General features: G+C 37.0%; 1 protein-coding gene across 1 annotated transcript; it reads left to right on the forward strand.

The window, feature by feature from the left end:
* The first annotated feature begins 377 nt into the window (after window positions 1–377).
* On the forward strand, window positions 378–12,068 carry LOC23687933 (glycine-rich cell wall structural protein 1.0). Its single transcript, XM_011495175.2, has 2 exons — window positions 378–540; window positions 10,795–12,068. The coding sequence occupies exons 1-2, from the start codon at window positions 487–489 to the stop codon at window positions 11,911–11,913; spliced, it is 1,173 nt and encodes a 390-aa protein (XP_011493477.2). The 5' UTR covers window positions 378–486; the 3' UTR covers window positions 11,914–12,068.
* Window positions 12,069–13,028: the final 960 nt, after the last annotated feature.

Below are 13,028 nucleotides of genomic sequence, written 5' to 3' on the forward strand. Positions count from 1 at the left end.
AACAGGGAAATCGATCAGCAAACAGCACATTCGAGAGCGTGTATTCCACAAATCGATGACGCCATATAGCCAAGAAAAGATGCCGCGTGCTGCATTTCAAACGAATGGGGTGGTAGAATCTCTCTCCCCTCGGAAACCGTTGGCAGCCAGTCAACCAGCAGTTCATCTGTCTCCACACCTTGCCAATACTTCGCACTCCGTACGGTGCCAATGGTAATGATAATGATGATGCTATAAATATGATAATTGCAGCACGAATGCATCGTCTTCGTTGTCGTCGTAGTCTGTCCCTTTCTTTGCTTCCCGCCGGTGTTCCAGGCGGGAATTTGATGATTGAGTTCTAACAAGCATTTGCTACTCTGTATAAAAGAACAATACGATTCTTCCTGTGAGGTGATTCGACCTGCGATTGTCGCCGTGTCAACAAACCTGGGAAAATTTGCGATATTTAGAGGTGCAACGAGCTGAGCTCCGTGCAATAAGTGTATGAGTTGTAGAAGAAAGTGTATACGAATTGTTGCAGAAATGAAAGCAGTTTTGGTGAGTTTATCCTTTTGCAAGATTGTTTGAAAGTGGTTTTGAGAATATAAAAAAGTGTCAAATATGTCTTGAAGAATTGTATAAACAAAACTCAAAAACAGCGCCCAGACAGTATCATATTCTAAACGATTTTTTTTGGAGGCAGTTAGCCTGAATATGGGTGTTTGAAGCTTTAACAAATAACGAAAGATGCGTGCTATCCATATTTTAGAAAAATCCTCATTGAATAAGAAACTGAATCAAATACCAATGAGACTTGTAAAAGAAAATAAAAAGAAAGGTTTAGCTTGAACTTTCCGTGTCAGCTCATCGATTTATTTTGATACGTTGAACAAATATCTACGAAGAATGTGAAACGCTGATTATCTGTGCATAGAAGAGCAATCAGGCTTGACACGTTTATGTGAATACAAAAATTGTGCCAAAAGCGAAGAAATCGTACAGGTTTGAATCCTAAGATCCGCATGTATAATTCTTCACGGTGTGTCAATAGAAGGTAAGGCAAACTTGAGTAATATAAAACGAGTTGTGCAAGATGGAATGCTCCGTTTTGAATATGATGTGAATTAGTTTTAGTTAATGCACTGGGGCCTTCCTTAGCCGAGTGATTTGAGTCCGCGGCTACAAAAGCAAAGCCACGCTGAAGGTGTCTGGGTTCGAATCTCGGTCGGTCCAGAATCGTAATGGAAATTTCCTCTCCCAGGGAAGCATAGAGTATCATCGTACCTGCCACACGATATACAAATGCGAAAATGGCAACTTAGGCAAAGAAAGATCTCGATTAATAACTGTGGAAGTTGCGATTAATCCGACTCGCAGAACAAGCCTGAAGGAGAAAAATGACATAAAACAACGTTAACAACGTAAAGGGTCAATCGATTTTGTAGAAAATCTGGGTGATCAACTGAAATTCCGAAATTTCCCATTATCCCATATTGAAAGTTTGAAAATTATTAAATTAAAGCAAGAACATTAAAGCGGAATTTTTGCGCTCTATCATTTTTTTCTAGCATATATGCAACCTCCAGTAGTAGCACACATCATATATGCTTTACCTTTTTTAACAACCCAATAACTGTGTAGTAGCGCCAGAATTTCACTCCGTACAATAGTATGAATAATCCCTATTCGACTAAAATTTCAACCAAATGTCTTTTCGAACAAATGGCATATCCTGCTTAAAACAATTAAATTCTTTTCGACCAAATGTCTATTCGACGAAATGTCCATTCGACCAAATGTACTTTCAAATAAATGTCATTCGACCAAATGTCATAGATTCTCTTTAGATATCTCTTTGTATGGTTTAAATTAATTTATTTTCGGAAATGCAATGTAAATTTTATTAAAAATGTTTGTTTTGCTCACGTATTTTGTATGATATACATTTTACCACCAACAGCTGTTCATTGTATCCATATCATAGTGCAGGTAAAATGAACATTTCCTTCGGTTCTTGCAAACGATACAAATATGTGATTTTTTTTTCTATTGTAGTATTAACTCGTGTCGCTGCTTTAGACAACATCCCTATAATTTTATTTGCAATCATACGCTGAACAAGGTAGTAAGAATGCTGAAATTATCAATGGCGCTTACGTCGAACTTGTGAATATGGGTGGTCAAACCTTTTTTTTTTTATTCTCTTGATTGAGATTCTGCTCAGTTTGTTCGAATACACCATAGAGTACAAAAAAAACACCATATAAATGCTCAGACTCACCCTCTTTCATTTCGTACTAAAATGGAAATGATCTAATAAAATGACCCTTATTCCAATATATTTTTGGTAAAAATTACCCAAATATTAGATATTACCCAGAAATTTGTACTAATTATTGCTAGTTGTTTTCTTTTGTTTTTTTTTGTATTTACACCAAAAGAAAGAATGACAGAGCTTCCCATTTGATGAGTGTCTGGAGGATTCTTGTTTTTTTTTGTTTGTCGATTAATGTTTCCTCTTATAGATCCTGTGTCTTGTGATCTTCTAGTGCATCGATCAGCAGAGTAACATTGATCGAAATGTCCCTCCTAGTAAGAAGTTCGAATCAACATTTATGGATGAAATAGTGCTTCTCTTTCTGGTACTCAAGAGTTAACAACAATTGTGTCTGTCTTTAAGCCGTAATAGACATGACAACCCTAGTTGCGTTACAATTGCTGTTTTTGTAAGAAAATGGTTTTGTTCATTCATCAATTTTCAAAGTTTTCGAAACAATAATTTCCATAATCAAGGATGACATTATCAAACATCTCATGGGCTAATTCACGCCCTGGGGAGATTTTCAGGTCCAGGGAAGCGACAATTTGTAAAATTGAATTTGGGGGCCGAAAAGCTTGAAAAGTGGCGAATGTTATGGAATGAGAGCAATTTTATACCAAAAATAGACCCTAGGTTTGTAAGAGACCTTTGACCATTGAAGGACTCGATGCCAAACTGTTTCATTTGTTCTTGTATGTACCTCTAATCGTGCTTATTTTCAAATTACGAACTTAGTATTTATAGCACAAATTATTTTTAAATACGTTTATGTGTTTTTGGAGGACAAAAATCGAGTTCTAATGATAAAATCACTAAATATCACATACGTAAATCGCCCACTTCAAAAATAGGCCTGAGTGCCATAAAATAATCTAAATTGCACAGAACGCTGTATTTCAGTGAATGAAAAATTGAGTTGAAAAATAATCTTGGTTTACTTATATGTTTTATATTCTGTATATAGATTGGACTGTTTTCAGAACAGCCAAGAATATAATAACCAAAACTTCGAAAAATAATTTCAACAGATTGTGCTTTTTTTCATCACCCTGAAAAGTATGAAGCTATGACAATGCGATTTTTTTTCGGAAAAGCAGGCTATTCGGGGAACTGGCGTTCTAAGAAACGACATTCGGAAAACAAACATTCAGGGAAAGATAGCACAATCATTTCAATAACTTAGAAAACATAAAAAAAGAGGACAAAAAAGCAGAAAGTGAGCCAAAACTTTTTCTATGATAGCATAGTAGCCAGAATAATAGATTTATTGATACAAAAACAATTGATACATATGATAGTAATTGTATTAATATTTTATGGATATAAAAGTAGAAGACATCAATGTAGAGATATTGATCAATACTTGAACTTAAGTTTAACATTTAAAACAAATGTTTAAATTTTACATCAGGGGGTCGATTCCAAAAAAAAAATTGGTTTCAAGGGGGCGAAATTAAAAAAAAAGTTTGGGAGACACTGGTTTAAACTGTACCTACAATGAAATTAACATAGAAAAAAAAAATAATTTGTTTGCAATCTCATACAAAATTCTACGTTTCTCTTATAAGGCAAAACTCAATATTTTTCTAAATCATCAAAAACATTATTTTGAGCATCGAAAGTTGTATAAACCTTGTTTATAAGTATTGTTTAACACATAAAGTTTGAATTCTGTGGCTATAATTTTGCTGAACATACTTGTGTCAAAATATTTATCCATTTTTAGTTATAATATTGTTAAGATTGATTTTGCTCTACCGATGAGGCAAGAGTTCGAATCTAGAGTGGGGCAAAAGTTCGCTGGTTGAAACAATATCGAAAAGAAACTTTTATGACAGTCATTCTTTATACCAGCCAAAAACTTACACACTAAGCTCATTTTACCGGAAATCGGTGAATTTCACCGTAATCTCAACAACTGAACAGTTTGGTAAAATAAAACACCGTATTTCGTCTGAATTTAACGGATTACGGTGATTTTTTACCGAATACTGTAAAAATATACCGTACTCCGTTAATTTATTTCACCGAACTGTCTTCTTCTTCTTTCTGGTGTTACGTCCCAAGAGACAAAGCCTGCTTCTCAGGTTAATGTTCTTATGAGCACTTCCACAGTTATTAACTGAGAGCTTTCTTTGCCGATTGACCATTTTTGCATGTGTATTAGTCTGGGACACGGTTACATGAAAAATTTAGATTTTCGCTCCAGTTTATTTTTTGGATTGCATTTAGGTCCCATAACAACTGTGCAAAATTTCAGCTCGATCGGTGAAACTATATTTTAGCGCCAGCCTTTCAAAGTTTGTATGGGATTTACTATGGGAAAACTTACTTTTGCAAGGAAAAATCGCCAGAGGTCGCCCATTGTGCTCTATAAAAATTCTAAGCACAGATCTCGATAGGTATTTTGACGATGAATAACATTGCCGAAGACCGCAAAGCAATGCTTGTGAAAAAAGTTATTAAGCATAGACTTTTCGGAAATTTTGCGCGATTTTGTTATTATTGTTATTCCTTTGCGTGTTAATCAACGTCACCTTGCCAATAGGTTTTCATTAAATAACTTTTTTCACAAGTGTCGGATTGTTTCGCAGTCTTCAGCAATATTCTTCATCGTAAAAATACCTATCAAGGTCTGTGTTCAGAATTTTTATAGAGCTCAACGGGCGACCTCTGGCGATTTTTCTTTGCAAAAGTAAGTTTTCCCATAGTAAATCCCATACAAACTTTGAACGGCTGGCGCTAAAATATAGTTTCACCGATCGAGCTGAAATTTTGTACAGTTGTTATGGGACCTAAATGCAATTCAAAAAGTGGACTGAAGCGAGAATCTAAATTTTGTCCCACACTAATGTGTATATCGTGTGGCAGGTACAAAGATACTCTGATGCCCTGGGAATCGAGATAATTTTCTTTACGAAAAGATCCTCGACCAGTGGGATTCGAACCCACGACCCTCAGCATGGTCATGCTGAATAGCTGCGCGTTTACCGCTACGGCTATCTGGGCCCTCTTCACCGCACTGTTCAGCTGTTGAAATTTCACAGGAATTCGTAAAATAATTTAAGTATGTATGTTTGCAGAAAGTCCCTTACTTGAATAGCATTCGAACCACCATGAAAATTATAACATTTGTTTTTAACCTTTACGTTACCGGCCTCCGACAAGGCATTTTCAAATAGCTGCCATTTCGTCAATTACCATTCGATTTTTTTGAAACCACCGTCAGTTTACTTTAAAAAGGTTTCAGTTATTTATCATAAATGGAAAATGCTGAATTCGGAACCATGCCGGAGTTATCCCGGATTGTACTGGGGTCACAAGGGTGCCAAATTTGGGAAATGTGATTATTTTTTATTTATTGCAGTTACAACACTGAAGTTGTTATGTAAAACGTGAGATAATGGTCGATTGTCATCAACATAATTTGAATGAGTGGACCGTTCCGGAACATTATAGCCGGGGCCATTTTGGGTACATTTCCGTTTCATGTCCAAAACATACCATGCGACGTCTCAATCTTCATGAATTCGGGGGAACACGTCAATAAAAGAAGAAAAACTTCGGTACAAATATATGTGGCCACTTCAGATCTCCTTGCACAGGTTCCACGAGGGCCTCTTTGTGGACATTTCCGTTTTATGTCCAAAACAAAACAAACCGTGCGACATCTCAATCTTCTTGAATTCAGAATAACATGTCGATAAGGGAAGAATAAACTAAATATTCATATAATTGGCCACTCTGGAGCGCCTGACACAATACAATTTGAATTGGGACGAATGAACTGGCTTATTCAGTTACAAGCTTCAAAAATAAAAAAATAAAACATGCATGAAAAATTTGTAAGTGAAACCCCTAGCGGATAATGAACATGAGCTCAAACATAGATGACCGCTTCGTAGTTGCACTCCGTGATTGGCTGGAGCAGTCGAAGATGCACAGACATTTAATGCATGGGGCTTGAGATTAGCAAACCATTCTCAAAGAGCACGTATCGAGAGTTCAAAGACTGAATATACCTCAGCATCTCCTCAATTGTCTTAGAAAGTACATTGGATTACTGGGTTTTTCCGGCCCCATCGCTCGCAAGCAATACAATCGATGGAGCAATTATTTATGACTGGATTCTTTGTACTGCGTGAACCGGACACGTCCGATTTCTATTGCATCGCTCTCCCCCGTAGGGGCAAGCGACACAATCGATGGTCCGAACACTAATCTGTAGGAAAATCCTTTGCGTGTAATAGATGGAATCTCTGGCTAGATTATTGTTTAATTTCTGATGAAATGCTTAACATATTCTAAGCAAAATTTTTATTCTGTTGCACGTGGAATTCCTCCACTCATGAATAAGCGGTACGATTGACGGAACCGACGTTTGGTCGAATGTACTCTGCTTTAAACGGGCAATAGGTTGTTCTTTTTTATACTCTTAAAACAATTATTGCCAGTAAATATGCCAAAGGTCAGTAAGTCAAAGGGATTTCATAAATCATAAGACTGTTTTTATGGTGTATTCATGAGAAGTTCCATCGCGAATTCCTTTTAAGTTTTTATCAACAAGTTTATTGAGAACCCTGAGTAATTAATAGAAAATTTTCTTCGAAGTTTACAATATATTCTTGGTAACAATCTAGCCAAAACCTTTTTAGGATTCTTGTTAAATTTATGATGATGTTCGAAACAAAGTTCTGGTGGATGGGGGTGGGACATTTCGCATAAAGACGTTTCGCATAAGGACGTTTCGCATACGGACGTTTGGCATAATGGACATTTGGCATAACTATAATAATATGCCTTCTTTAAAATGCTACCTGTTCTTGTATGAAACTGCTTTATGCGAAACGTCCATTATGCCAAACGTCCGTATGCGAAACGTTCTTATGCGAAACGTCTTTATGCGAAATGGGTCACCCCCCTGGTGGATTCCTTGTTAGTTTTCTTATCAACTTTCTGCTGAGTTTTAACTAGTTGCACAGTTTATTCCTGGCATATTCGTGAAGATCTGCATAACAGATTTTCCGAAAATCGTGGAAAACATCTGTTCGGAAAGATCTTGCCTAAGACTGCATCAGTGAGGAGAAGCCACATCAGTTTGTATGTATTTTATCCTAGATTTATTTGAATACTTTTCAGAATTTTCATTTTGCTTTCCCCTTGGCTTATCATGTTTTGTTCAAATAACGGAAAATTTTCAAAAATGGATTTCGGTGAAACATATTCCTTGTGTTCTCGAGTAGCCAGATCTGTTGGTAGTGAGGTCATCTATCATTTATTCACATATTTCTTCCTTCAAATAACGGTAATGTCATAAAATAGGCCTTTCTGGAACCTGTGCGTGATGCTCAGGAGTGGAAACACAGGGTCTATTCCTCATTACATGTTCTGTCGAATTCATGAAGATTGAAACGTTGCACAATAGGTTTTGTACATGAAACTGAAATGTCCCCTAAGAGGCCTTGGCGGAATCAGTACCAGGTGCTCAGGAGTAACCTGATTAGTTGATACCTAGTTCATACTTCATTAATTGACATGTTCTTTCGATTTGACGAAAATTCACACGTCACACGGTTTGTTTTGGATATAAAGCAGAAATGTCCCCAAGGGTGCCCTTGCGGAACCTGTGCTTAGAGCAATGGAGTGGCCACATCAGTTGATAATAAGTTGATTCTTTTTCTATTGACATGTACTTTCCAATTCACAAAGATTGAGACGTCGCACGCAATGTTTTGGACAAAAAGCAGAAATGTCCTCAAAGAGGTCCTCGTGGAACCTGTGCCAGAAGCTCTTAAGTGGCCAAATCTTCCATTACCGTGTTTGTTTTTTTATGTATTGAAAAGTTCTTCAGATTTCATGAAGATTGATATGTCGCACGGTAGGGGAAGTGGTGGTAAAATGAACACCATGCCTTTTATCAAGAAAAAACAAATTTGATTGAATTTTTCTCACGCACGGATGATATAGAGCATAAATTCGAGTGTTCGGGTTGATACGGAGGTCAATTGAAGAGAAAATATCCACGAAAACTGATATATTAGAACACCACGTTTGAAAATTAGAACTGACGTAACTTTTGGCTCGGGAGTCTTGAGGTTTTTCAGTGAGGTGAATATCGTTATGATATGATGTCAAATCTGAAAACATTAGAATTCTTTTTGAATCGGTTACAATTAAAATTGGATATATTTACCGGAATGCAATGAAAATTTTCAAAAATATTTGTTTTGCTCACGTTTTTTGCATGGTCTTCATTTTACCACCAACGGCTGTTCATTTTACCCACATAGTGCAGGCAAAATGAACATTTGCATCGTTTTTTGCTTGCGATAAAAATATGTGACAATTTAGCTATCTTAGTCTAAATTCTTGTCGCTGCTATAGATAACATCCCTATTTTTGATGCGATAGAACTATACAAATTTCTCGTTTTTCTATCGGAAACCGGATGATATCCTTAAGGTGTTCATTTTACCACCCCTTCCCCTATGTTTTTGGACATAAAACGGAAATGTGCTCCAAGAAGCCCTCGTGGAGTTCCAGGCCATCTGGAGTGGCCACATCTGTTTGTACCATGTTATTCTTCTATTATTGACAAGTTCTTTCGAACAAAAAACTGAAATGTCGTCAAAAAGCCCTAGCGGAACCTGCGTCAGGTGATCTGGAGCGGCCAAATCTATTGATAATTAGTTTATTCTTCTTTTATTGACATGTAATTTCTAATTCAAGTAGATTGAGACGTCGCACGGTATGTTTACGACAAAAACCGAAATGTCCCCAAAGAGGCCCTGGCGGAACCTGTGCTGTGGAGTGGCCACATCTTAGTTTATTCTTCCTTTATTGGCATGTTCTCCCGAATTCATGAAGATTGAGACGTCGCACGGTATGTTATGGACATGAAACGGAAATGTCCCCAAACTGGCCCTTGCGGAGCCGGCTACGATGTTCCGGAACGGTCCACTCATTCAAACTATGTTGAAATGATGACAATCGACCATTATCTCACGTTTTACATAAAAACTTCAGTGTTGTAGCTGAAATAAATAAAAAAAAAATAATTACATTCCCCGAATTTGGCACCCCAGTACAACCCGGAATATCTTCGGCATGGTTCAAAATACAGAATTGTCCATTTATGATAAATAACTGAAACCTATTTAAAGTAAACTGAGGGTAGTTTCAAAAAAATCGAATGGAAATTGACAAAATGGCAGCTGTTTGAAAATGCCTTAACGTAACGCCTTGGTAACGTAAAAGTTAATAGAGCTGGAAATCTTGACTTGAAAATAAATTTCGAATATCGCCAAAAGTTTCCATATATTTTCTTCTTTTAAAATACATCAAATATTATTCAAAACAAAAATCATTCAGTCCTGAATGACAATCGTCATTTTCATAATTTTTAAACAAGGTACATACAAGAACAAATGAAACAGTTAGGCATCGAGTCTCTCAATGGTCAATGGTCTCTTACAAGCTTAGGGTCTATTTTTGTTATACAATTGCTCTCATTTCATCACTTTCTTCCCCTTTCTAGCTATTTCGCCAACCCCCCCAAATTAAATGATTTCTGGTAATAAAAGTACATCTTTAAATTGAGGTTAAACCTCATTAAGTTGAAGTTCATTTACTTGATATTAAATCGAGAAACCATTCTCAAAATCAAATCTCATTGGCACCGTACAAAGAGGTAACATTGATCGGGATAGCCCTAGTGGTAAAATTCTCGAATCAACATTTTTCGATGGAACATTTTCAATATATGATGCTTTTTTACTGTGTTTTAAAGCTTTTGAAAGTGAGAGTTTGTGCGACAATTGAGTTTCGTTCATGCATTTTTTTCAACTTTTTGAACCATTGATTTCCATGATTATAGATGAATTCGCGGTTCATTGTTTATTGACTCGATATTTGTCTAGTTTTCGACCAATCTAAACTAGTAATGATCTTTACATATTGATAGTGGAACCCTTCTGAAGAATGTGTCACTTCGAGCATGCTGTAGGTTTATGAACGCTTGGAGGATATTTCGTTAACAAATCATTTTTTGTATAGCATTATCGAATTACACTATTTGAATGCGCTTTGGCTTGGAATTTATTAAAATTGTGAGTAACACATCGGCGGTCGTGCATAATATATTGCTTCTAGAGAGATTATCCATCTTCCATTTTTCGAAACTGTAAATTTAGAGACTCTGTCTCAGAATGTTGTTTTCTAAACTTGATATTACTTGTCATTCAAATAAATTGACATCATACATAACACACATAATATTAATTCAGATCATACGTATAAGTGGTGAACAAAATCATCTTTATCGACCAGTTTTCCAACGTCGACGCCTAAATGTATACTCATTGCAATGCCTCAAACGATATATTTCTTTCCAGCGAAGCTTTTGCGGTGTTCCCAGTTATGCTTTAACTTCTACATTCACTGTTTCGTTGTCAAATTACCTAATTGTTTCAACGTTTATTCTTCCTTTTCAGTTCATACCACTATTGGTGGTGGCAGCGTCAGCGACACCTCATCTATTCAAGAAAAAGCTCATAATCTCATCGGATAGCGACGCTGGCTACGGTGGAGGAGGTGGTGGCGGTGGCGGCGGAGGCTTCTCTATCGGTGGTGGTGGATTTGGATTGAACTTCGGCGGCAGTCTTTTGGGAGGTCATGGTCAAGGTGGAAGCTCGGGATTCTCGTCCGCTGGAGGTTATAGCGGTTCGAGTGGCGGTGGATACGGTGGCAACGCCGGTGCAGGTTACTCACCTTCATATGAACATGGCTCGCAGGGTCCCGTGAGTAGCCCCGGAGTGGTGTCGTCTGGACATTCCAACGGAAATAGCTTTGCGAGTGCTAGTGCCAGTAGCTTTGCAAGCGCTAGCGCCGGTACGCAAACTGGTGGATATTCAGGAAGTAGTGGCCCTGGAGGCGCTGTGGCTTATACTCCGAATTCGGCTGGTGGTCATGCAGGCCATGGGTCGGGAGGGCATGACAGTGGGTTTTCTGGTGGTTCGGTAGGATTCGCACCAAGCGGTGGTCATGGAGGACATGGATCGGTTGGTTTTACGGCCTCTTCTGGCGGTCACGAAGGAGCATGGGCTCAAGGTGGTTCTAGTGGGCATGGTTTTTCCAGCGGCAGTGGAACTAGTGGAGGATATGGAGGAGGAATCACGAAAGAGATTGTTATTACAAAACACGTGGATCGACCTGTGCCATCGAAACCGATAGTGATAGAAAAACCTGTGCCAGTTGATAGACCATACCCAGTTTACATCGAAAAGCCAGTTCCTGTGACGGTGGTTAAAGAAGTTCCTGTAGATAGGCCCGTTCCGATTCCAGTTGGCGGAAGTAGTGGAGGATCATCAGGTGGTGGAAGTTACGCGACGGCCTTTGCAGGTGCCAGTAGTTACGCTGCCGGAGGTAGTTATGGAGGTGGACATGGGAATGGAGGAGGTGGATATGGTAGCGGAGGATATGGAGGAGGTGGTTATGGGGCAGGAGGTTTTGGCGCGGGAGGACAAGGAGAAGGTGGTGGCCATGGAATTAGGAAAACAATTACTATCGAGAAGAGTTTTGGTAAACCAAAGCATCATCACCATGGATGGTAAATAATCAACACAATAGGTGGTATAATATATCGAAGATAAAATCTTAAGACGTATTTTTGTACAAATGAACACATATTCTATCGTTTTTACAGTGCTAATAATGTAAAAAGAATAAAATGTTGATTCTAATAATAAAAGAAAAGATTGTTCTATCATTTATTCTTGTTATTAATTATTCTTCGAAATAACACGTTCATAAGAACTAATGATTCTAAATAGCTAACTGTTGGCATATTGACGAAAACAATCTTAAACTAATCGGATTTGTAAATAAATTTTCAGGAAAACTTCATATTTTATTCAATATGTTTGGAAATTGTTCGCAAAATTTAACATGGAAGCTTCAACTGAAAAGGAAACAACTAATTTTTGTACCAACCTATGTCATAATTGGTACTTCAAAAAAAAACTTTAATTAAAATATTTCATATAGTATATTCAACTTATGTATGTATAATGTGTAAGAAAACACAATGTTCATAAAAAAATCAATTTCATTAGTTACAGCAGTTCATCATTTTCACATTTGAATTAATGTTACCTACACTTACCATGACGATAAATTCTCTCAAGTGTTCTTCAAAGAATATTCCGCCAAAATCTCTCAAGTGTTCTTCAAAGAATATAAAGTAAGTTGGTGTAATGATCAATATTTCCAGAAAAACTCAAACAGTTGAAATGAAGTTGATACTTCACAGTGAACCTTAGTCATATAGGCTCCAATTTCGCTAAAGACGAATTCCATGTCAAATCGGTCAATCACAGAACTCGACCATCTTCGATTTGCAGTTAATTTTGCACATGATTTAGGTATGATACAATAAGTATTTTTCATAGAAAAATCGATCATTTTGACTTCAGAATAGCTTTTGAAAAAGGCCTATAAATTTTGGTATGCAAATTATTAAAAAAAAAAATCAAACTTCGAAACTGTTGATTTTAGAGAAAAATGTTGTAGTGAACCGTTTGGCCTACAGAAAAAAATACAAACAAAAAAAAACTTATTTTTTTAAATTACACAAACACCCCATTTTCAATATTTTTTTTAATTTTCACCATAGAATCTTGATAGTAACCAGATGTTCGGGACAAAGTTTCATGATGGAGAAATTTCT

This window comes from Aedes aegypti, chromosome 2, assembly GCF_002204515.2.
Source record: "Aedes aegypti strain LVP_AGWG chromosome 2, AaegL5.0 Primary Assembly, whole genome shotgun sequence".
NCBI lineage: Eukaryota > Metazoa > Arthropoda > Insecta > Diptera > Culicidae > Aedes > Aedes aegypti.

Bases quoted from the DNA above. Each gene is read 5' to 3' on its own strand.
- LOC23687933 (XM_011495175.2), top strand. From the start codon at position 487: ATGAGTTGTAGAAGAAAGTGTATACGAATTGTTGCAGAAATGAAAGCA. The intron at 541-10,794 runs GTGAGTTTATCC...CTTCCTTTTCAG, and splicing joins CAGAAATGAAAGCAGTTTTG to TTCATACCACTATTGGTGGT.